The sequence below is a fragment of the Beta vulgaris genome, chromosome 8, assembly GCF_026745355.1.
Source record: "Beta vulgaris subsp. vulgaris cultivar EL10 chromosome 8, EL10.2, whole genome shotgun sequence".
Taxonomy (NCBI): Eukaryota; Viridiplantae; Streptophyta; class Magnoliopsida; order Caryophyllales; family Amaranthaceae; genus Beta; species Beta vulgaris.
The window spans coordinates 12,343,494-12,369,265 of NC_079209.1; the positions used below are offsets into that span (position 1 = coordinate 12,343,494).

General features: G+C 33.9%; 2 protein-coding genes across 2 annotated transcripts; one reads left to right on the plus strand and one right to left on the minus strand.

The window, feature by feature from the left end:
* The first annotated feature begins 85 nt into the window (after window positions 1-85).
* Window positions 86-11,340, plus strand: LOC104882808 (uncharacterized). The gene is made up of 13 exons (XM_057391093.1): window positions 86-431; window positions 1,744-2,983; window positions 3,421-4,236; window positions 4,327-4,452; window positions 4,820-5,160; window positions 5,247-5,933; window positions 6,105-6,238; window positions 7,577-8,166; window positions 8,655-8,911; window positions 9,008-9,264; window positions 9,357-9,483; window positions 10,593-10,734; window positions 10,997-11,340. The coding sequence occupies exons 1-2, from the start codon at window positions 314-316 to the stop codon at window positions 2,559-2,561; spliced, it is 936 nt and encodes a 311-aa protein (XP_057247076.1). The 5' UTR covers window positions 86-313; the 3' UTR covers window positions 2,562-2,983; window positions 3,421-4,236; window positions 4,327-4,452; window positions 4,820-5,160; window positions 5,247-5,933; window positions 6,105-6,238; window positions 7,577-8,166; window positions 8,655-8,911; window positions 9,008-9,264; window positions 9,357-9,483; window positions 10,593-10,734; window positions 10,997-11,340.
* Window positions 11,341-12,381: 1,041 nt separating this feature from the next.
* Window positions 12,382-20,864, minus strand: LOC130589835 (protein FAR1-RELATED SEQUENCE 5-like). Its single transcript, XM_057391431.1, has 6 exons — window positions 20,672-20,864; window positions 19,049-19,150; window positions 14,901-15,022; window positions 14,026-14,652; window positions 13,189-13,943; window positions 12,382-12,760 (listed from the first exon to the last, which is right to left on the minus strand). Exons 1-6 carry the CDS (start codon window positions 20,862-20,864, stop codon window positions 12,382-12,384), a joined length of 2,178 nt encoding a protein of 725 aa, XP_057247414.1.
* Between the last annotated feature and the right edge of the window lie 4,908 nt (window positions 20,865-25,772).

Here is a 25,772-nt window from a genome sequence, read left to right on the forward strand (position 1 = left end):
ATAATGTTAAAAAAACTAATATGAACCCGGTGCACACTAACTTAGTGTGCACCCGATCCATATCACGTGAGTTTATTATAGGCTTTTCAGTTTTTGGCGCGTTGGGTTTTTATCTCTCCTAATATTTTCTCTCTCCTCAGATACTGTCTTGTTTCATAACCTCCTCTTCATATACTTGGTGCACTCTAACTTCTGCATTTTTTCTCTCTTTGCCCTAAGTTCTTCATTTTCTCTCTCTTCAAGTTTAGTTTTGTGTAATCTTTCTCTGCCATAATTTCTTCATTTTGAGTTCTGGTTAGTCTTGAATTTAGCAATGGGAAAGAAAATTATTGGTAATCGAAATGTTCCAAAACGCAGAGGTTTGCGTTCATCGCTTGGTCTTGGTGATCGTGCAAAAGTTCCGGAGGTTACTGGAACTTCTCATACTGATGGTAATTATGTTGTTGAGTTTAGTTTTTACTATAATTTCTTATAATTTTTATAGTTTTGATGTTTTGTAGTTCAACGCGTCTTTTATTTTTAGTTTGAATTACTCATCGTTCATTTTTTGTGCGATTTTTATGGTTTGCATGATGAATTTCTGTTGATTTTTGTTCGATTTTTGGAGTTCTGCTTTTTTTAGGTTTATTTTTGAATTAATATTTTGTAATTGTGTGATTCCTGTGATGGTATGATATATGTATTTTGACATTATAGTGTATTTTCAGATGATATAGTGTATGTTAAATATGATATAGTGTATTTTCTCATGATATAGTGTATTTTGAAATGATAGTGTTGTTGTGATAGTTCTTTGACAGTGTATATTGACATTAGATTATGTGTTTTTGATATGATATAGTGTATGTTAAAGTGATATATAGTGTATGTTAAAATGATATAGTGTATGTTACAATGATATGTATGTTAAAGTGATGTAGTGTATTTTACAATGATATAGTGTATGTTAAAATAATATAGTGTATGTCAAAGTGATATAGTGTATGTTTAAGTGATATAGTGTATGTTATACTGATATAGTGTATGTTATAATGATATAGTGTATGTTATAATGATATAGTGTATGTTACAGTGACATAGTGTATGTTATAATGATATAGTGTATGTTACAGTGACATAGTGTATGTTAAAGTGATATAGTGTATGTTTAATTGATATAGTGTGTATTGAAATGATATGGTGTATGTTACAGTGATGTAGTGTATGTTAAAGTGATATAGTGTATGTTATAATGATATAGTGTGTGTTATAATGATATAGTGTATGTTACAGTGACATAGTGTATGTTAAAGTGATATAGTGTATGTTTAAGTGATATAGTGTGTGTTAAAATGATATAGTGTATGTTTAAATGATATAGTGTATATTAAAATGATATAGTGTATGTTACAATGATATAGTGTATATTGATATAGTGTGTTAAAATGATATGATATAGTGTATATTGATATGATATAGTGCATGTTAAAATGATATAGTGTATGTTATAATGATATAGTGTATGTTATAATGATATAGTGTATGTTAAAATGATATAGTGTATGTTAAAGTGATATAGTGTATGTTTAATTGATATAGTCTGTATTGAAATGATATGGTGTATGTTACAGTGATATAGTGTATGTTAAAGTGATATAATGTATGTTAAAGTGATATAGTGTATGTTAGAATGATATAGTGTATGTTATAATGATATAGTATATGTTAAAGTGATATAGTGTATGTTACAATTATTTATTGCAGAGCACATTGGACAGCAGGATGGAAGAAGTGTTCCTGGTGTTACTGAAGGAACTATGGTTGTAATAAAAGAAGTACCAAAAGACAACAAGAGGGTAAGAGATTCAAGTCTGAATCAAACCTTGCAATCTCTGAAGAAGAAGAAAATATCTACTGTTGCTCAACAAAATACAGTAAACCCGTTTAGAACTAATTGCTGTGGTAAAAGGCTTTGTGAGTTGAATGAAGCTTTTAATTCTGAGCAGAAAAAAGCTATTACTGAAATAGGTTTTGGTTCTTTGTTGCATTTGAAGATTACAAGGACTAACAATGCTTTGAGTGCATGGTTGGTGGATATGTTCGATGGTGGTTCTGGAATGTTTAAGGTGGGTTATGGGAAGGAGTTCAGAGTGAACCAATATGATGTTTATGATGTCTTTCAGTTCCCATTGGTTGAAGGGCAGGATGTGGTGGATGTCTCTAGGGGACCTAATGCGGATAATCCATATTTTGATTTAAAAGCAAGTTGGAGGGAGTATTTTAAAGTTAATCGGGAGAAAGGTCAGATTGGTTTGAGTGCTGTATATTATGAGCTAAAAAAGTTAGTGAATGGTGGGGAGGTGTTTAAAAAGCTTTATGTTTTATTTGCCTTTTCTTCTTTTTTAGCTCCAGTTGCAAATAACACGCTTGATTTGAGACTCGTTCTAGCTGTACATGAGGTTCGGAAAATTCCTCATTACAATTGGTGTAAATATATTTTGGGTAGATCAATGTATGCAAATGTTCTGTTCAAGAACTCGATGTGTCTAAAGGTGGTCGGGCGCATTATAGTGGTTGAATAATATTTTTGCAGTTGATTTACTTCCATCACCTACAAATTGGTGATGGGGTGCCTCCAACTCAACTGCCTCTGTTGGCTCTTTGGGATAATGAGTCAATTTCGAAGAGAGTTCGTCGTGAAATACTGTGTGATAAGTTTGGGAGTGGTTTGCTCAATGAAACTTATCCAATCAGTGTCAAGTTTTACTTCACTGAAGATGGGCAATTTGATTTCAACCGGATGAAGCCGGTTCAAAAGCAAATTGAAGTTCAGTATGTACCACGTCGTGTATTGAGTGATGATACAGGAAGTGGTGGAAGTAGTGGTGGTGATGCAACAAACAAGGCTGCGCCCAAGAGGAAGGTGAAGGGCAAGCTTTATATTCAGTTTGAGCTTCCGCCAGGAAGTCAGACTGATGAAGAAATAAATGCTCAAGCTAGAGATGTAAGTTCAATTTTTTGATATAGTAGACTTTTGACTGATATAGCCTGTTATATGTGATATAGTGTATATTGGTATATATAGTGTATGTTAATATCATATAGTGTATGTTAAAATGATATAGTGTATATTGATATGATATAGTATATGTTAAAATGATATAGTGTGTGTTAAAATGATATAGTGTATGTTAAAATGATATAGTGTATGTTACAATGGCATAGTGTATAATACAATGATATAATGTATATTAAAATGATATAGTGTATGTTCCGATGATATAGTGTATGTTAAAATGATATAGTGTATGATACAATGATATTGTGTATGTTAATATGATATAGTGTATGTTAAAATGATATAGTGTATATTAAAATGATATAGTGTATGTTACAATAATGTGCGTTTTGATATAGTGTTTTTGGCTATGATTTTAACAGGAGCTTCATGCTATGTGGTTGCTGTGGAAGAGGGATTTGGATGCTGTCTCTCATTGCCATATAGATTTGTTGAAGAGTTGGAAGGCATCTCATGTGGTTGGCGATCATCCTTCTGAAAATCCTTCTTAAGATGAACTTGACAAAATTTTGTCAAGTTCAATTTATCAGAAGTACTTTGATGAGATGGTATCAATTGCAGAAGCTGTGAAGGATTTGCCAACTACTGGTTGGGAAGAAGTGTCTAATCCTTCTACTACTGCATTCCCTAGCTTTATAGTCACTCAGGTGACTCAGAGAACTAATGATGTGATCAACAATGTTGTCAATAGCGTTTTTAATGAGGCAGTTGAAAATATAATTATTGAGGAAAATGCATGGACTGCTTTCCAGAATGTTTTGTCTAGGGGCCCAGCCAAGTCAACTCTAAGGCTGGATGAATATGCAGTTGGTGGTCCATTCACTCATCTTTAAGATGATGAAAGATTTTGAACATGTGATGCAAGATCTTCCAATATTTTTAAGGGAGGCTGTTGATTATTGTTCTGAAAATCAACATCCTTTAGATGGGAGGTAAATTATTGACTGAAATTTGTTTAATGTATTGTTTCTATTGAAAATATTATTACAATTTGTGTTGCTTGTTGCGTGAAGAGATCTTTCAGCTGGATGAACACTTCTTCTCTATACCTCGGAGTGAGATTTGGACATTGGTACTGAGACTGAGATGTTTGAATCAGTTTTAGATAATTGGTCAAGAATGTTGAATATGAATGAACCTGTCCTCGAAAAAAGTTTTACTTTACTTCTTCTCAGAGTGTAAGAACTTTATTGTAATATATTTTTATGTTGTTTATTTCTTTATCTTTGCATGCATTATTCATCATAATATGAGTTCTTATGTTGCAGGCTGCATTATTCAATGTGTTTGAAGATGAAAATGATGCTAAACGCATTGATGATTTGATCACATGCTGGAAGTTTCAAATTGAAGATTTGAATAAGATTTTAAAATTGGATGCTACTGTTGAATTGGTGAGACAAATTCTGTTTTTGAAATTATGATATAGTGTATGTTACAATGATATAGTGTATATTGATATGATATAGTTTATGTTAAAATGCTATAGTGTATGTTGATATGATATAGTGTATGTTGAAATCATATATGTGTACATTGATATGATATAGTGTATGTTAAAATGATATAGTGTATATTGATATGATATAGTGTATGTTTAAATGATATAGTGTATATTGATATGATATAGTGTATGTTTAAATGATATAGTGTATGTTCAAATAATATAGTGTATATTGATAAGATATAGTGTATATTAAAAAGATATAGTGTATGTTTGTATATGATATAATGTAGTTTATACTTGTTTTAATTTTGTAGGTTTCTTTCCCTGTTTTGGTGAAAGGAGGTAATCATTTTGTCCTGTTTGTGCCGGACACAAAGAAAAGGAATGTTTTCTATATTGATAATAAGATTTGGGATGATGAATATAAGAAAATGATGGAGACTCTCAGTTCAATCATTGCTGATGGAGTTTCAAGTCTTTTCCAATGTTATGAAATCCCACAATCTCAAGGTGATGATATGGGTTTATGGAGAATGACAGAATGAAAGGAAGCTGGAAAAAAGGTGCATATGATTTGGAGTGTGGTGTGTACATACTTGTCCTTATGCTACTTTTTGAAGGCTCTGAAGAGTTTGAATGCCCATATTTGAATGATGTAAGTTTAATATCATTATTATTTTTAAGTGAGTTATCTAATCTTTTTCTTATATATAGTTTCTTACTTATTTAATTTATTTTCAGGAGAAGATTAGGAAAGCAGCAAGAGTCTCTTTGTGTGGTTGCATGATTTTTTCTGATCTGAATAAGAAGAGAAGTCAGCTTGTGGAAAACGTGATATCATTCAGATCAAAGAGATCAGAGACTGTTGCTTTAATTGAAAATAGAAGGAAGAAAGCTGAAGAGAGTGAGAGGATAGAACAGGAGATGAGAAATGCAATGCATCTAGTGGAAAAAAAAATGCTTTTGCTATATCAAATGCTCCGGTTGACTAATCAACCCAAACATTTGTGAAAATTTCAATATAAAAAATTCACAAATGCTCGAGTTGATTAGTCAACCCAAGCATTTGATGTCAAATGCTCCGGGTTGGTTAGAACCAACCCGAGCACTTAGACCCTCTCTCAATTCATGAAGCACTATACCTATTTCTCGGATATTTTTATTTCGACCCTCATCTTCTTTCCTTCCCTCGATTGTTTTCCCTCCCTCCCAACTCCCAAGCCCCTCGCTCAAGTGAAACCTCGCATTGTACTCCACCACCATCACCACCACCACCACCACCGTGCCTCCCTTCGTCGTCGTTTGCTCACCCCACCATCCCTCCTCCTTCGTCCTTTGTCGTTCTCTCTCTCTTTCCCTCTCCATCGAACTGCTTCTCTCTCTCTTCCCCTCTTCACTCTTGGTCCACTCCTTGGAATGCATGTCCAGGTATTTTCGTTCGATATTTATTACTGCAATTTAGTTTTATTGCTGTATTTTAGGTTTTTTTTTGTTTTCTAGATTCGGGAATTTTGTTAGGGTTTTCTTTGGTTTCGTTTAGGGTTTTATTTGGGTCAAAAACTTTATCTCTTACCTCGATTTCCTATCCGGCCACCGCAGCGAGCCACTTTTGTTTCTGCTGTTCCGGAGCATGCCAAAACACGGATGTAGTTTCTCAGACCTTCGAACGTTTCAAAGAATCGTCTCTCCGCAATGAGTTTGATACCTGCAATAGTCTTCTTTCTCAGCGTAAGGTATTTCTTCTACTGTCCACCTTTTTTGACGCTTCAAAACCCTATATCCTTCCATTTCTTTCGTCATTTTTGCGAGTTCTGGAAAAATTATTTCGGTTTTTCGATCAACATGATTTCCTAGTGTTTTACTGTTTATGATGCTTTCTGTTTGTGCGATTTCATCTAGTGGAGTATCTAGGGTTCTTTAATTTGTGAATTTTATAGATTTTGCACTCAAGGATATAAGAGATTTGAGCAGATTATGTTGTAAATGCTGGTCTCGTTTTCTTTAATTTTTTTACAACTATGTATGCGAGCTGTGCTTACCTCGATTTACAATGAAATTAGGTTCGCAACTTTTGATAGTATCAACGATTGCGGGGGATTCTATTATTTGATGCTGGTATAATTTCAATGTCAAATTGTTAACTGTTGGCTGCTGTTGACGTGCTTGTAGCTAAATAGAAGTTGGAGGAAATCGTTATTAGTAGATGCTATATTTTACTTCAATTTTGGGGATGGAAGTCTCGAGAATATTATGATTAGGCGGACTTTGTGATTTTAATTTTTGGTGCTCGTGGCAGTAGTCGATGTTAAATGTTGGTTGCTAGTGAGGTGATTATAGCTGGATGGATATATGAGCAAATTGCATCTAGTATATTAGGCTATTTTTACTGCAATTTTGGCACTGGAAGGCTCAATAATATCATACAAAGCCAGAAAGAGAAGTTGATTTTTGGTGCTAGTGGTAGTAGTTGATGTCAAATGCCGGTTGCTGGTGAGGTGATTTTGCCTTGGTGTATAAAACTTTTTTTCAGTTTTCTCAATGATAATGACTACTCATGTGTTTGATTTATTACAAAGTACTATGTGTCCATTCACCTTTAAAGCTGATCATATATCAGAGTTTCATGCAGACATACTCACATTCCTATTGTTATTAGTTCTCAAATGTGCTATAAAGTAACTTCTAATGAACTATGTAAGGTCAGTTGCCGTGTTACAGATTTAGCACTGGTCTCTCTCACGTGCCATGTCAAATACAAGATGTGTGCATCATATATCATATATAATGCTCTTTACTTATCCAGCAAAAAAAATGTCTCTTTCTTTTCTTTTCTTTTCTTTTTTCTCTCTCTCTTGGTGGGTAGAGGAGAGAGAAAGTACAGAGTGGAGTTGGGCGTTGTTGTTTTTCAAGTTTTAAAAGTAGCAGACAACTCTTAGTTTATTGTCAATCAGTAAGTCTTTAACATTGTTCCCATCTGTTCTTACTTCTTTGTTTATTGTCTTTAATCATGTTTGCTAATTCTTTAAACATCAGTTATTTAATGTGCTAATTTTGTTGGTGTTGTTTCATAGAAGATCCGCAATGACGGAGATTGAAGACATAGACAGAAGCAAAGGGTTGCTATAGCACATGCTTTAGTGAAGAACCCATCAATATTGCTACTTGATGAAGCAACCAGTGCACTTGATGCAGAGTCTGAAAAGAGTGCAGCAGGCACTTGATCGGGTCATGGTAGGCCGAACAACCGTGGTGTGGCTCACAGGCTTTCCACAATAAGGAATGCAGACATCATAGCAGTTGTTCAACGTGGGAAAATTGTGGAAACTGGAAGCCACGATGAGCTAATTTCTAGATTCTGGTGGTGAATGACTGAATGCGGTGTCCCTGCTGAAACAACATTTTACGTTCCTGTTAGATGATATGTACAACCCGTAGTAGGCTAACATCTAGGGAGTCCTTTCTCATTATTAATTTTAGGTACTTATTTTGGCTTTCAAGTGTGACTTAGAGACTGGTATATAAAGAACAAATTTATTTCCCCGAATATGAGTTGTCACTGATGTTTTCATGGTATGTACAAATATAGGAATCTTTAAGAAGTTTATGGCCCTGTTGGGCGAGCTTGCTGCACTAATGCTAAGCTTCTTGTCCCTTTTTCATGGTAGTATTTGATTTCCTCTCACTTTGATCATTATTGTTTGTAGCTTTCATATATTTATATGCATCATTTCTCAAACCAATAAAAAATGTCCTTAATTAGCTCAGTTGTATATATACTGCCTTACAGAAAGACAAGAGATGTATAGTTCAACGGGACTTTAGCTTCATATATCTCTATTTATTAAAGAAAATGTATATGCGTTTACAACTTCATCTCCATTATATACTTTCTCTGTTGCATTGTTGCGTTTATAGCACCTTGAGTTATTTCCTTTTCTTCTTCACTCATAATGTTTTAATATAATTGTATATGCTACTGTGAAAATAGAAAATGCATCCTATTTGATGGAGTCCTATTTAACTGTATGCTAAAGTTGAGGTTATGAAGATGTGTATGCATATGCTATCTCCTACATCTGGTATAATATAATCATATTATTAGTGATTTAGTAGTGTTAGCTGCTGAGAAAACGGTGTACATTGGTGCAGGTTGTTGATGACATATTAACACAGGCACTGCAAAGCTTAGGAGTGGATCTGCCATGATCAGATAACTGAGAAAATGTATACAACTAATACAAGTGGTATACAAAATCCGGCTCCCTGAGTTCATATGATTATATACACGTGTTAATACACCTATATATATATCTACCCGACTAATCTATGGAGCTCATGGTTTGTGGAAAGGTGCTTAATTGCCGAAGTCCATGCTTAGGCCTGTGCTTGTGCTGAACTATATACAGGTTTGAGCCTTTGAATGTCTTAAACCTTTACCAGTATCTATCAGGTGTTAGTTTTTTTCTGATAAGAAAGAAAATCTCATTTGGGGAAACTTATAGGTGGGGATAGAGGAGAGCCAAGAACTAGTAATGCAGCAAGAAGTGGAGCTCCAAAGAAAGCTTTACCAATAGAATTGCCGACTTTGTCATTGGATGAACTCAACAAATGTACCAACAATTTCAGTCAGAAAACATTGGTTGGAGAAGGTTCTTATGGCCGAGTATTCCATGGCAAGTTAAACAATGGCCAAGAGGCTGCAATTAAGAAATTGGAAACGAGTTCTGCGCAGGATTCAGATTCTGATTTTGAAGCTCAGGTATCTTACATTATATTTCTTCGTATACTTTAGAAACTCTATTTTTTCGGATTTTTGATCCAATTTCTCGCTTGTTATGTGGCTCATTGCAGTTGTCAATAGTTTCAAGACTAAAGCATGAGCATTTTACAGAGCTTGTGGGTTATTGTTTGGATCAAAGTAACAGAATATTGGTTTATCAGTACGCAACAGTGGGTTCTTTACATGATGTATTGCACGGTATAACATTCTTTTCACCTGACCTTTTCAGAATTGAACTTATTCTACATGTTTGGACATGATTAGCCCCGATTTCCGCATATTTTTACAAATAATTGGACCTTATATTTATCAACATTGGCTTATCTCTTGTATAGGGAAATACAGTGAATTGGTTCTATTAACAAACTGAAATATATGTTCTCTTCTGGTATTTTCTTTTACAAGACAAGAATATATACATGAATTTTTGTTTATTAGTTTCGAATTTCTATCGAAACGAATGATTCGTTCCCTCATTGTGTGGCGAAACATAATAACAGCATTAACCAAAGATTTTGGAAAACCAATGGTTAAAAACATTGCCAGCTGCATGGGTGCCAATTATTTGCTAATTTTAGTAGCCAATTGATGCAGCTGAACATGCTGCAGTGAAGTTTCTACTGTTTATACGACATGGGATTTGTTGCCTTCAGATTCTACCTTATGTCAGAAACCAATATAACGTGTTAGTATAATATGAGGTTCTCTGCTCCTTTAGCTTGTATTCTTTCTCTAGTATTGGTTAGGCTAATATGTTATTAATATAAGTACCCTTTACTGCTAAAATGTTTTTGTTTTGTTTTGTTTTTTTACCTGAATACATGGTATAACTGTATTTGGGTATAATTGTAATTTGACAGTCGGACGGGGTGAGATTAAGTTTGAACTACACAACTTTTTCTACTGCGACTTTATCTTATGGATATATTATATCTGAAGAGTAATGAAGTTGATAAATGGGCATTTTCTGCTTCCTGAATAGGGGAAGTTCGCTAAAATCTGTTGTTTATTTGCCGTAGTCACAAAAGAGAGGAAAAAACATATGGATGTATTTCTTTGCTTACCTATACTGGGCACCAATCTTCTGGCTTAGTAAAACAATGTGAATGCCTCTTTGATATGCTTGTGAGTTTCAATGGTTTCTGTCCCAAAATTTCTTCACATTCATGTTATTCTAATCATGTATATGAAGCATACGTAAGAAATGATAGCGTGAGATAAAAGGATAATCTCACTAATATATCTCTTCTGTGATGTGAAATACCTTAAACTCTCCAAACTAACATTTTGATCAATTGGGTGATCAGGTTTAGATATATGGCTATGGCAGATGACCGACAAAGAAAATTGCCTCTTCTAGATGATCGCTCACCTGAGAGAAGCCAGACCCTAACTTACCCTGAGGCTGTTTTACTCACCAACCCAATTGAGCCAGAATTTAGAGGAGAGGTATCAGAAAAGAAATCACTCATTTTTTTCTTCATATTGTTGTAAATATTCTCTGTTTCTACATCTATTTGCTTGTACTTTCAGTCTGTTGGCTTTTGGTTTTGCCTTCGTGTAAATTCTGCTTCCTTCCTTCATGTCTTTGCTTTCGTGTTGGACCTTTCTGTGTAGCTATCTATCTGGTTAGCGGCATACTTCTTCCATATCTTATGAGCTGATTCTGACATGTGCTTCTCTTGGATTTATAATTATAAATATGCTACAGATTGCTGCAGCTTTAACTCTGGTGAACCTGTTACGCAAGTGAATGACAGAAAATGATTGGAACGATGACAGACCTAAGCTAGCTATACTTAATTGTTTTGTTAATGTAAACATTTAAACCAATGACACATATATTTTATTGTATTTATTAAGTTCTGGAATGCTTCTCATGTTTCTTTATCCCATGTGCTCAATGGAGCATAGGGAAAAAGAGGGGAAGAATTTGACACATGCGTAAAAGTTGTTGGAGCTATGCTTTATTGTTTTGATGATGTAAACCAATAAATTATAGATTTTGTTATAGTTGATACATTTCTTGGCTCCTCATGTATTGGAATTTTTGTTTCGTTTTCTTGTGTTTTGCAGACTTGTTACTCATGCTGCTGGCCAGCAGGGGTAGCAGGTCTGAATTTTTTTTATAAGAAAAGATCAAATGCTCCGGTTATTAAGGAAAAACCGGAGCATTTGATGTAACAAATGCTCCGGTTTTTCCTTAAAAACCGAAGCATTTAAAAACAAATGCTCGTATGACGTTTGCTACGCGTTAAATACGGAGCATTTGAGGCCTAAACAACCAGAGCATTTGAGGTTTTTTCTACTAGCAGTAGGAGAAGAAGAAGAAACAACTTGAGTATGCAAAGAAGAAGAAGCCAACAAAGAAAAAGTTAACTGTCAAATTTGGAAAGTAAAACTATATTGATGTATTTCACTAATTTTACAAACAATGTTACTAATCTAGTACTAGGTTGGTGTTGATATAATAGGTTTACAAACAATGTAATTATGTAGTCTTGAATGATTTTAGAAATAGTGTTAGTATTCTAACAGTAGTTTGTAGTGATATAGTGTGGTTTTCAATAATATAGTGTTATTCTATACATATCATTCTATATGATACTGTGTGTGAAAATGATATAGTGTATGTTAAAATGATATAGTGTATGTTAGAATGATATAGTGTATGTTAAAAGGATATAATGTATGTTGAAATGCTAGTGTATGTTAAAATGATAGTGTATCTTAAAATAATATAGTGTATGTTTAAATGATATAGTGTATATTGATATGATATAGTGTATGTTACAGTGATATAGTGTATATTAAAATGATATAGTGTGTGTTAAAGTGATACAGTGTGTGTTAAAATCATATAGTGTATGTTATAATGATATAGTGTATGTTAAAGCGATATAGTGTATGTTTAAATGATATAATGTATATTAAAATGATATAGTGTATGTTACAGTGATATAGTGTATGTTAAAGTGATATAGTGTGTGTTATAATCATATAGTGTATGTTAATATGATATAGTGTATGTTACAGTGTAATTCATAAATATATCAAATGATTTAAAACATTGTATAGTTCTCTTGGTAAAGTATTTTAAAACAGATGTTCTTTTGGAGTTATACTTCCAAACTCCTTGTTTCTTTTTTTCCCTTTTTTTGAGGCCTTCTTGTATAAATCATAGTGTCCCTTTATTCGCTTGTTGTCTCTTCCTTTTGTGACTGCTCTATCTGGATCCAAGACTGTTGGTATTGGTGGTGATTTTTGTGCGTTGTTTTCTTGACTCTCATTAGCGTGTAATGCTGCAGCTGCTTCTTGTAATGCTTTTTCATGAGCTTTAGCTTTTTCTGCTGATGCTTTTGCTTCTTCTATCTTTATTAATTCTTCAACTCTTGAATTTGTTTTCTTGAAACTTTCCTCTGTCACTGCTCTAGCTGGTTCTATTCTGTGGCTCTTTAATATGAGGTTATAGTACCTTATGAAATTAATGTGTTAGTATATAGATAAACATATAGTGTATTTCTATGTAATATAGTGTATATTAAAATGATATAGTGTATATTGATATGATATAGTGTATGTTAAAATGATATAGTGTATATTGATATGATATAGTGTATATTGATATGATATAGTGTATGTTAAAATGATATAGTGTATATTGATATGATATAGTGTATGTTAAAATGATATAGTGTATGTTAAAATGATATAGTGTATATTAAAGTGATATAGTGTATGTTAAAATGATATAGTGTATATTAAAATGATACATCGTATAGCGTGTTTACATACCTCCTTATCATGTGCAGCCTCCATGGTGTGAAGCTGTTTATTTCTCCTTTTTCTCTCAATTGATTATCAAATTTCTCCCAAACTTCTTTTTTTGCAAATCTTGTCCACCTTGATGATATGTATTTCTCTGGAATTTTTTGGACAGAATGTAAGTGTAGAACTCTTATGGCATGAAAGCACAACCAACCTGATTCTTGAAAATTTATGCATCCACACTCAATTGTCATCTCTGGGTAATTGAATGAGACTTGTTGAGAAGAACCATCAATGCCATTGAGGAAAACTCTGTATGTCAGAGTGTTCCCTTGTGTACCAACTAGTTCAATTGCACTTGCCATTGCATGTTTGAATTCATCCTCAAAATCTCTGAAAAGAGTATGTGTGTACACTAAAGCAGCATGTTTTAATAGTGGACTCATGCAGAGATCTGATTTTGGTACTCCTTTTGTACAGTCAAAATCATCCCTTTCTTCCTGTCTTCTCCACCTTATTATTGTCTGTTGGAATATTGAAAAGAAGTCACTTAAGCTAGTGGTTTTGCTTGCCTTAAACCCAATAGCATGGTTTGCGCTTTCACTTCTCTGTGAAGATAGTATTCCAGCAGAGAAGAAGTCTTTGCTAAATGCTGTACACCATTTTTCTTTCAAATTATACAATCTGTTGAACCAGCGATCATCTTCTAGTTTGTATTTTGTTGTCATTGTGGTCCAAGTTTGTTCAAATTCTGTTGTTGTAATGCAACCACTGAGACACTTGTGAAAAATGTTCTTATATTCCTTATCAGCTTTCATCAATCCAAATTGTTGATTTGCATTTTGACTCAAATGCCATAAACATAGCCTGTGTCTTGAGGTTGGGAAAGCCTGTCAGAGTTTATTTAGTTAGTCTTTGCTCTTTCAATAGTATATAACAGAAGTTGTGCAAATGTCACATAAACATGAGTACCTTTTTTATTGTTCCTGCAATTGCAGCATCTTGGTCGCTGAATATAGTTATTGAGCATTTACCTTTCATTGACTTCTTGAATGTTTCAAAAAGCCATTCAAATGATGGTATTGTCTCATCTGCAAGAAATGCACATGCAAACATTGTGTTTTTCCAATGGTTATTAATTCCTACAAATGATGGACAAATAAGATTATATTTGTTTGTCCTATATGTAGTATCAAAAACCATAACATCTCCAAAGATTGTATAGTCCTCAAGCATCATAGAGTCTCTCCAAAACAAGCAGCAAACCTTTCCTTCATCATTCAATCTTACTCTAAAGAAGAAGTTACTATCTGTTTGCATCTGCTCATAAAGGTTATCAACAACTTTTTGTGAATCCTTTTCCTCAATTGGTTTTTTTTTGAGTTTATAACAGCAGTTGAAGTGGTCCTTCATGGAATGACCCAATACATCTTCACCACCAGCTTCTGTACTCATATATCGGAATGAATCTATCGGCCTCAGTCCACACTCTTGCATAGCTTGTATGGTTTGTTTCTTTGGATCACTCATCTGACGCTCAGATCTATGAAGGTAATTTAATGGTTCTCTAGTAAGTGGATGATTGTGTTTTATAACATGCTGCACAATTTCATAATGTCATTCAGTGTTCATCCTTGCTCTAATCAGTGCAGGACATTCAGTTCTTGTGATCATAACTCTTCGTGTCCTTTGTTTCTTTAATTTGCTGTCTTGTATTATTATATCTGTATTATTCTCTACCTGTTTTTCTTTGATTTTGGTATTTCTTTTCCCTTGAGCAGAGCAGACATAGTACTTTTGATGCACAACTGATGTCCCTTTCTTTTTCTGTTTTTGGATTTTCTAACACTGAATCCTACTATAGCAGCATGCTGACAATATAGCTCATGTATATCATCCAATGTTGATCTTACTTGACCAAGTAAAACTCCTCCAATTTCATGTTTATTCAGTGATTGGCCAATTGAACCTGTTATAAAAGAATGAAGATATTTTTGTCACTTTTATTATAGTGTATGTATATATGATATAGTGTATCAATTTATGATATAGTGTATGTTAAAGTGATATACTGTATGTTAAAGTGATATAGTGTATGTTAAAGTGATATAGTGTATCTTGAAATGATATAGTGTATGTTACAGTGATATAGGATATTGTTAAAATGATATAGTGTATATTAAAATGATATAGTGTATGTTAAAGTGATATAGTGTATGTTATAATGATATAGTGTATGTTAAAATGATATAGTGTATGTTAAAATGATATACTGTATGTTAAAGTGATATAGTGTATGCTAAAGTGATATAGTGTATCTTAAAATGATATAGTGTATGTTACAGTGATATAGTGTATTGTTAAAATGATATAGTGTATATTAAAATGATATAGTGTATGTTAAAGTGATATAGTGTATGTTAAAATCATCAAGGTGGACAAGATATGTGATATAGTGTATGTTAAAATGATATAGTGTATAATAAAATGATATAGTGTATGTTAAAGTGACATAGTGTATGTTATAATGATATAGTGTATGTTATAATGATAGTATATGTTAAAATGATATATTGTATGTTAAAGTGATATAGTGTATGTTAAAATGATATAATGTATGTTAAAATCATGTAGTGTATGTTAAAATCATATAGTGTGTGTTAAAATCATATAGTGTATATTAAAATCATATAGTGTATCCCCTTCAAAAAAAATAATCATATAGTGTATAGTGTATGTTAAAATCATATAGTGTATGTTAAAATCATATAATGTGTATTAAAATCATATAGTGTATATTAAAATCATAGTGTATCCCCTTCAAAAAAAAAATCATATAGTGTATGATAAAATCATATAGTGTATGTTAAAATGATATAGTGTATATTAAAATGATATAGTGTATGTAAATGTGATATAGTGTATATTACAATAATGTGCATTTTCATATAGTGTTTTTGGCTATGATTTTTAACAGGAGCTTCATGGTATATTAAAATGATATAGTGTATATGGATATTATATAGTGTATGTATATATTATATAGTGTATTAAATATAATGTAACTATGTATTAATATAGTGTATGAACGTTATAGTGTATCTGATATAGTGTATTTATACTTTATATAGTTTATTTATGTATGATATAGTGTACGTAAGGTTTTATTTATAATATAGTGACTTAACATTTGGTATTTTAGAACTTTATGTACGTAACGTTTTATTAGTATGACCATAGTTAAATAAAACTAAGCCAACTGTAGTTAAGCTATGGTTTATTAACAAAAAGTAATAATTACTTGTGGTAGGTACCGCGCATAATCTTCTGATGATTTCCTGAGCTGCAGTCACTTCATTTAAAAAGAATGGCACCCTTTCATTTCTTCTCAGCTATTTCTACTAAGAAACCCACCATACTAAGCAAGGCGATTTGAAGCCATTTGAAAGCGATTTTTAAGCGATTTTTGAACTCATTTTGTTACTTTAGCAAGGTACATTCATAATTCTCTTTTTTTGTTGTTTATGTTAAATTTTATGTGAATTTTTTTTTGGGTTATCATAGAGTTTAGGTTTTTGTGATAATTATTTCAATTTTTTTTAGCGAATTGTTATTAATTGTTAGTAAACAAGTATAGTTTACATTTGCTGTGAATTGATGAAGTTAAACTCAACAAGTTAAAATTAAAAGAAGGTGTAAAACAGAGGGTAAAACAGGGGGTAGTGAAGTGGTGGTTTGAAATTTGTTTTATGCTGATTTTTGGTATTTTTTGGAAGGTTAAATATGGCTTCACTTGATCAACTTCACCCAGTCCTCTCAATGGATGAGATTCTACGTTTCCATATTTTTCCCAAACTTTCTGACCCAAAGGACAGAGAGTGTGTGGAAAGTGTGTGCAGAGAGTGGAGGACCATTGCAAGGTATGGTTTAGAAGATGCCCACGAACTGTTGGGTATGGAACAGATTATGCCCTTCCATGTGTTCTCTAAAGTTTCATGTTGGCATTCTGGAGACGTGATGAATGTTTGTAAAACATGGAGGAAGATGTGGAAAGTAAGGGAGTCAGTTCATTGGAGGCCCGAGAGGGAGGACACCTCCATGAAGGCGTGGGCTCTGAAGTCCATAATTTTTGGTGATGCTGTTGATTTTTGGGCTCACATTAGTGGTGAGTGGTGGGCTTACTGTGATGGGTTTCCAATTTTATTTGGTGAAGAATAAAATATTAATTACAGTTAGTTAGGGGATTAGGGCTAGGGGTTTTATTGTGTTTTTTTTGGCTGGCACTGTAAGTAAAACAACCCTATTAATGTAAACAACTCCTTTTTTTGGATGATGAACAATCTTTAAAGTATTATTATTTGTCACTAAATAATGACATTGTTATGTCATATTAGTGACAAATGTTTTGTAATTAATTGATGAATGCTATATATATATATATGAAGTTGGTTAATGTTTTTTACTGTTATGTATATATGAATTATTGTGTTCTATTTCATATATTGTTTTTTAGACTGATATAGTGTTGGTATTTTTGATATACTATAGTGTATGTATATATTATATAGTGTATTTTACAATGATATAGTGTATGTTACAATGATATAGTGTATAATAAAATGATATAGTGTATAATAAAATGATATAGTGTATGTTAAATTATATAGTGTATTTTGTGATCATATAGTGTATGTTAAAATGATATAGTGTATATTGATATGATATAGTGTATGTTAAAATGATATAGTGTACTCCCTCTGTTTTTTTTTATCTTTCTCACTTAGAATCTTGACACTATTCATGCATAGAGAGAATCTTCTCAAATGTTCTCAATTTATAAGAAAAAACATGGTCATGTGGGGTCTTGTTTGATTCGTCTCAATTAGTACTTTATTAATATTCAATCGTTATAATTTTTACTAATATATAATGAAAGATATTTAAGTTTTAAAACGTGCATTGGAAGACGTGCACAGAAAAATGAGAATGATGAAAAAAAACAGAGGGAGTATGTTAAAATGATATAATGTATGTTAAGATGATATAGTGTATATATATATTATATAGTGTATGTTAAAATGATATAGTGTATGTTAAAATGATACAGTGTATGTTAAAATGATATAGTGTATGTATATATTATATAGTGTATTTATTGATATAGTGTATGTTACAATGATATAGTGTATGTCAAAGTGATATAGTGTATAATAAAATGAGATAGTGTATGTTAAAATGATATAGTGTATGTTTTTGTAATGCGTTTAAGTAAATATTTTCTATATCTCCTATTATGTTCCTATATGGTATAGTGTACGTAGTTTATGATATAGTGTACGTAGTTATGATATAGTGTATCTATTTTTCATATAGTGTATGTTTCTGTAATGCATCTAAGTAAATAATTTCTATATTTCCTATTGTGTTCCTATAGAATATAGTGTATCTCTGTATGATATAGTGTATTTCTGTATCATATAGTGTATCTATTTTTGATATAGTGTATAGTGTATATGTTAAAATGATATAGTGTATATTGATATGATATGGTGTATATTAAAATGATATATATATGTTAAAATGATATAATGTATGTTAAAATGATATAGTGTATGTATATGTTATATAGTGTATTTATTGATATAGTGTATGTTACAATGAAATAGTGTATGTCAAAGTGATATAGTGTATAATAAAATGATATAGTGTATGTTAGAATGATATAGTGTATATTAAAATGATATAGTGTATGTTTAAATGATATAGTGTATGTTTTTGTAATGCGTTTAAGTAAATATTTTCTATATTTCCTAGTATGTTCCTATATGGTATAGTGTACGTAGTTATGATATAGTGTATCTATTTTTGATATAGTGTATTTTTCTGTAATGCATCTAAGTAAATAATTTCTATATTTCCTATTGTGTTCCTATAGAATATAGTGTATCTCTGTATCATATAGTGTATCTATTTTTGATATAGTGTAAGTACTTACCTGGAATGACAGCTGAATTAGATTCATCACTTGAAACAAATGAAGTAGGATATTGCTCGCCAAATTGATTTTCTATCTTATCATGAAACAGAGCCACATTACCTACATAAAGTTATAGTGTTACTCTTTTGCTTAATGAAAGAAATGAAATTATTGATTTGGATGTTGTTGCCTTCAACAGTTGGTGTATTATTGAGATCTATTATCAGTGAATGTTGATGCTCATTTTGGATTGAATTGTGATGATATTCGTCGTCGATTGCTTCAATGTTGTTCGTCGTCGTCGAGTGATATAGGTTGTCTATACTATATGGTTCAATACTCTGATTGAGATCTATTTGATCAATTAAACCTGAATTTTCCATGAATTTTTTGCAATTGTTCAATTCAATAGGAAATTGTTGAAGAATCAATTTAGTTTATAGAAATAATTTCAATGGAGAGAAACAATAATTTGCAGAACTTTAATAGCGATAGAATCTATGGTTTTTGGAAATATTGAAGAGAGAGAAAGTGGCGGATTTTGGAAGTATTGAAGAGAGAGAAAATCGCGCATTTTTGGTAATTAAAAGTTAGTAATGTTTAACGGGTCACGTGCGTGGGCCTGGTCCACACTATTTTTAGTGTGAACCGGGTCCACGCAAGTCGGATTGTAATAATGTTAGCAATCAATGCAATTTCTAATTAAGATCTAGTATTTGCTTAACTTTAACTTCAACAATAAATGTAAAGTTGTAAACTTTAAATGAGAAAAGTAAGCAATAAAGAGAGACAAATATTTAACATGGTTTGGTCAACCTTGACTTACATCCACAAGCCAGAACTTTGGAATTTTTCTGGAGAAATTACAATGGAGAAAAAGAAGAGAGTGAGGAGAGAGATTTATATTTTGTTGCTAATTTGAATCTTAGGGTTCTAAAATGATTTTAGGATGTCTTATATATGACATGACATCCTAAAGGTTACAAAATGACCCAAAACATTAAATTCGGAAAAATTCGAATTAAAATACGAAATCCCGCAAAATAGGGCTAGTTGCCCGCCCGGGCCACTCGCCTACCTGCGCGGTGCAGGTCGTTGTAGTAGGTTCTGCCTTGAAGGTAGAATGAAGGGAAGAGAGTCGGCCCGCCCGAGTTGCTATAGGGCCCGCCTGGCAGCTTCCTCTTGGTCGGGCTCGGCCTCTCTCGTCCGGGCACCTTCGTCGATCTCTTCGAGTCTCTATCTTCTTCGCTTCTTTGCCGAGAAATCAAGGCATAAATTAACAATTCTCCACCTTGACTTGAATTTCTCCAAACACCTCCAAAAACACCAATCAAACTCCCAAGCCCCCTATAGGGGCCTACAACAAACAAGAAGAGAGAGCCACCAAGTTCACACACAAAGTGAACTTAATGGTTGGCAAAGGTTTTGTCAATATGTCGGATGGGTTCTCCTCCATACGAATCTTCATCAATGTCAATTCCTTTTCAATGACATTCCGGAAGAAGTTGTATTTCACATCAATATGCTTCGTTCTTCTATGGAACGTGTTTTGGTTTTTAAGCCAACTGAATGGCGTGCACTTTGGCTATCACAAAATACGAACACCTCCTTAGAACACGAGCTAATCTCCCCCAACCAAACCATTGAGCCACTTTGCCTCCTTGGATGCCTCGGTATTCTCCATGAACTCCGCTTCCGTAGTTGAAAGAGCTACAACATCATTTAGCGAAGATTGCCAACTCACGGTCGTACCTCCCAAGGTAAACACGTAACCTGAAGTTGATTTCGGATCATCCAAATCCCCACCATTTCCTGAATCATAATACCCAAGCATATTGTTTGCATGTTGGCTAAACTCCAATCAAACATGTAAGGTACCCCTCAAGTACCTTAGGAGCCATTTCAAAGCTTCCCAATGCCCTTTTTCGAAACCTTGACATATAACGCTCCATGCTCACCGCTTCAACTATGTTTGGCCTAAAACATACCAAAGCATACATCACACTCCCAACGGCACTAGTATAAGAAATGTGACCCATAGCCCTTTAATCTTCTTCAAAATGAGTACAAAGCTCCTTTGATAGCTTGAAATGAGAAACGAGAGGAGTAGAAACGGGCTTTGCATTGTTTATTGAGAATCTATGAAGAACCTTCTCAATGTACCTCTTTTGGCTAAGGTACAATACACCTTTAGATCGATCTCCCCAAATCTCCATCCCAAGTATCTTCTTGGCTTCACCAAGATTCTTCATATCAAACTCACTACTTAACAACTTCTTCAAATTGTTGATCTCAATCATATGTTTGTAAGCAACCAAACATATCATCAACATAAAGTAAAAGGTAAATGAAGTAACCATTTACTAGCTCTTTGTAGTAGACACAACTATCATAGGAGCTTCTTGTGAATTCATGAGCTAACACATAAACGAATCAAATCGCCTATACCATTGCCTAGGGGATTTCTTCAACCCATACAATGAATTCACCAAACGACACACATGCTCTTCTTTTCCTTCAACCTCAAAACCTTCTAGTTACTTCATGTAGATCTCCTCCTCCAAGTCCCCATGTGGAGGAAAGCGATCTTAACATAAAGTTGGTGTAGCTCCAAGTCTTCCATAGCTACTAAGGCAAGTAAAACTCTAATGGACGAGTGCTTCACAACCGGTGAGAAAACTTCATGAAAATCAATACCCTCAACTTGAGTGAAACCCCTTGCCACAACTCTTGCCTTTTAGACGAGACCTCCCGAATCTGGTGTACCTATTTTCTCTTGTACACCCACTTACACCCAAGAATTATTTCTTATTAGGTACAACAACCAACTCTCAAGTATTGTTCTTGTGCAAAGACTCCATCTATTGCTTCATTGCCATCAACCACTTGCTTGTATTGGGTAGAGACATTGCTTACTTGTAGAAGCGTGGATCATCAAATATCTCTACTTCATTTGCCACGGTGAGAGCATATTGCCCATAGTCACACTACTCAACATATCTTTAAGGAGGCTTAATTTTTCCTCTTTGTCTCTCACTAGCAAGTGTCTTGCGTTGAGTTTGAGGTGAACCCTCAACATGCCTCTCTTGAGTGAGAGCATTATCATGTAAAACACCTTCAAGCTCCGTTCTCCTCGGTGTCATGAGATGAACCTACATCATTACAAATAGAAAGTTCCTTCTCCGGAGTGATCACTGCATAGCATGCCGTTGGAACCGCTTCGGCCACACTTGGCTTGTGAGAGCATACATCTTGCCCTCTTTAGGAGAGTCTTATTCATTCTCTCCGCAACACCATTTTGTTGAGGCCTCCCAACACAAGTTATATGACGTGCGATGCCTTCATCAACAGAATACTTAGTGAACTTGTTTTCAACAAACTCTAGGCCATTGTCGGTTCTCTAAACCTTGATCTTCTTGTCGATATTCTTCTCAATCATAATCTTCGATTGAAGAAACACATCAAACACACTATTCTTGTGCTTGAGAAAGAACAACCACACCTTCATAGATAAATCATCAATTATTGTAACCAAGTAACTACGACCACCTAAAGAAGTCTTCCTAGAGGATCCCCACAAATCCGAATGGATGTAATCAAGAGGTCATTTGGTGTTATGTATTGCGGGCTTGAAGCTAACCAGCTTGTGTTTACCAAACACGCAATCCTCACAAAAGCCAAGGTTGCCAAGCTTCACATTATCTATTAATCCTTACTTGCAAAGTTTAGACATTCCTTATTCTCCCATATGACCAAGCCTCAAATGCCAAAGCTTAGTATCATTGTCAGTTATAGTGCCGGTGGAGACAGAACCACTAACCATGGAACCTTGTAGCACATACAAGCTTCCTCTTTTAATGCCCTTCATCAATACAAGTGCACCCCTAATAACCTTTAATAATCCACCTTCCGCTATGTACTTACACTCATTGTTGTCAAGAGTACCAAGATAGATCAAGTTCTTCTTCATTTTCGGAACATGGCAGACTTTGGACAATGTTCTAATCGTGCCATCAAACATTGTGATATCCACGGATCCTATGCCAATCACCTTGCAAGTTGCATTGTTTTCCATGTTGACCGTGCTTCCATTATACTCCATTATCCATTCACTCTTGCTCTTGAGCCTATTATGAGTAACAACCAATGCACTACTTTCACTATCGGAATCAACATACCTTACATCAGCAGAGTTCATGACTTCCTTGCCTTTTCCAGGTTTACTATCCTCCGATTGCTTATTTTTCAACTTTTAGCTTTCGAACTTAATGTGCCTCTTTAGATAATAATTACAAGTTTTGTCCCTCTTAGAATTCGGTTTCTTTGACTTAGGACGCCCCCTATTTTAACCATTACCACCTTGACTAGTAGATGCAATATCATTTGATCTACCCCTAACAAACAAGCCATCACTAGAGTTTGATGTCAATTGATTATCAATCAACTTCCTTTGTCTCAAAGCATTCCTAACATCATCAATACTCAAATCATCTCTACCATACAAGATAGTTTCCCTAAAATGCTCGTATGAAGATGGTAATGAACACAACAACCAAATAGCCAAATCTTCATCATCCAAAGTCACATCAATATTTTGAAGATCCGTAACAATAGAATAAAACTCATCTAAATGAGATTTAAGAGAATTACCTTCCTTAAGTTGAAGGTCATACAATTTACTCTTGAGTAGAAGTCGGTTGGTGACACTCTTTGTCATGTAAAGAGACTCCAACTTCAACCATAGACCTGCCGCCGAGTCCTCCTTAGCAACTTCCCTCAATACTTCATTCGAGAGGCAAAGTTGTATAGCCGATAAGGCCTTCAAATCCACTTTTCCCATTTCTCTTTGGTCATAGTAGTATGCTTCTTCACCTTGCCCTCAAGAGCCTTGTGAACACCATTTTGAATCAAGACACTAGAGGAAAAAAAAGAAAGGGTTGTGCAGGAAGGGCTGCGCTTTTCTTAAAAGCGCAGCCCTACTAGTGAAGGGCTGCGCTTTTTTTAAAAAGCGCAACCCTACAAAACAGAAGGGCTGCGCTTTTTAAAAAAATGCAGCCCTTCATTTAGTAGGGCTGAGCTTTTAACAAAAGCGCAGCCCTTCTTACACTCAGAAGGAGCTGCGTTTCTTGGGACACGTGCAGCCCTTCATGGGTTTTTTTTTTATTTTGAAAAAAGCACGGGCTTAAAAGACAAAGTGACTAGGGTTTACTCCCACCCTCCCTCCCTCATTCTCTCAGTCTCTCTCGCGCGCCTCTCACAAATCTCATTCTCTCTCTCCTCCCTCACAAGTCTCATTCTCTCTCTCTCCTCCCTCATTCCCAGACTTTCTTTTTTACACTTTGCCTGCGTAGATTGATGGATCTGGAAACGAAAATGGGGCACTGTTGAAGATCGATGGATTGGATGTATATGGAAACGAAAATGGGAGGTTTTTCTCTCTCACTCACCCTTCCACGCAAAGACTCACCCTACGTCGGCTATTTTGTGAAGTGTTCGTCGCTGATTTCATCTCCTCTCTCAAAATAAGTCGCTCGTTGTGATTCCAGATCTGAGGTTTTTCGTTCTTTAATCTAATTGTGATTTCAGATCTCGTTGTAATTTTTTCATTTTTTAGATATGTAATCACTCTCAATTTTCGTTTTCTATTTTTCGTTTTTACGGTTAGTTCATTTTCTTAATTTCTTTATTGTTTTTCGTCCCTTGTTTTTCAATTTTCGTTCGTTTTTTTTATTTTCCTTCTCTCTATTTTCTGATTTCATTATACTTTATTAGTTCCAGATCTGATTTCATTATAATTTTTTGTTTTTTAGTTTATTTAATTTCGTTTTTTAGTTTAGATGCAATAATATCATAATTTTTTCGATTTTTAGGGTTTAAGTTATAATGTTGTAACTGTGGGTTATGGTGTGTAGGCAATTTCCAGTTGAACAATTTTTGTTGCCTTTGTTTATATACTTCGTCTATTTTTTTAGTAGTTGTCTTTGTTTAGTTGCTGTTTTATTATCTCTGTTAGGTTTGTTTATTTGTATAATAGTTCTGTTGAAATGTGCAATTCTTATAGAAAAACTTGGTTAATTGTAGCTTCAAACGAGTTAATTGTGCTTTTTGCTTTGCTGTAAGATATATTTTTATTTTGGATTGTTTAAACAATATGAGTAGATATATCTAGGAGTAAAATAATTTTTGTTTTGGATTGCTGTAAGATATATTTTTGTTTTGTTTTGGATTGTTTAAGTAGGGTCAGAAGGGCTGCGCCTTTTAGGTAAAAGCGCAGCCCTTCATGCTTATAAGGGCTGCGCTTTTACCTAAAAAGCGCAGCCCTTCTAAGTTTGAAGGGCTGCGCTTTTACCTAAAAAGCGCAGCCCTTCGTTGTGACCCTACTTAAAAAGTGAAGGGCTGCTATTGAAAGGGCTGCTGTCAAAAAGCGCAGCCCTAAGGGCCTTTTTTAGCGCAGCCCTTCCTTATTTTTCCACTAGTGAGATTGCCTTCATCTTTACTTGCCATAGTCCAAAGTTGATGGACCTGTCAAACTTCTCAATATCAAGCTTCATTGTTGACATATTCTTCAAAGAAATCAACTAGAAACCTCCAAACCTTAAGCTTTGATACCAATTGTTAGCAATAAATGCAATTTCTGGGACCTAGGGTTTGCTAGTTAACTTCAAGTTCAACAATAAATGCAAAGTTGTAAACTTTAAATGAGAAAGGTAAGCAATAAAGAGAGACAAAGATTTAACGTGGT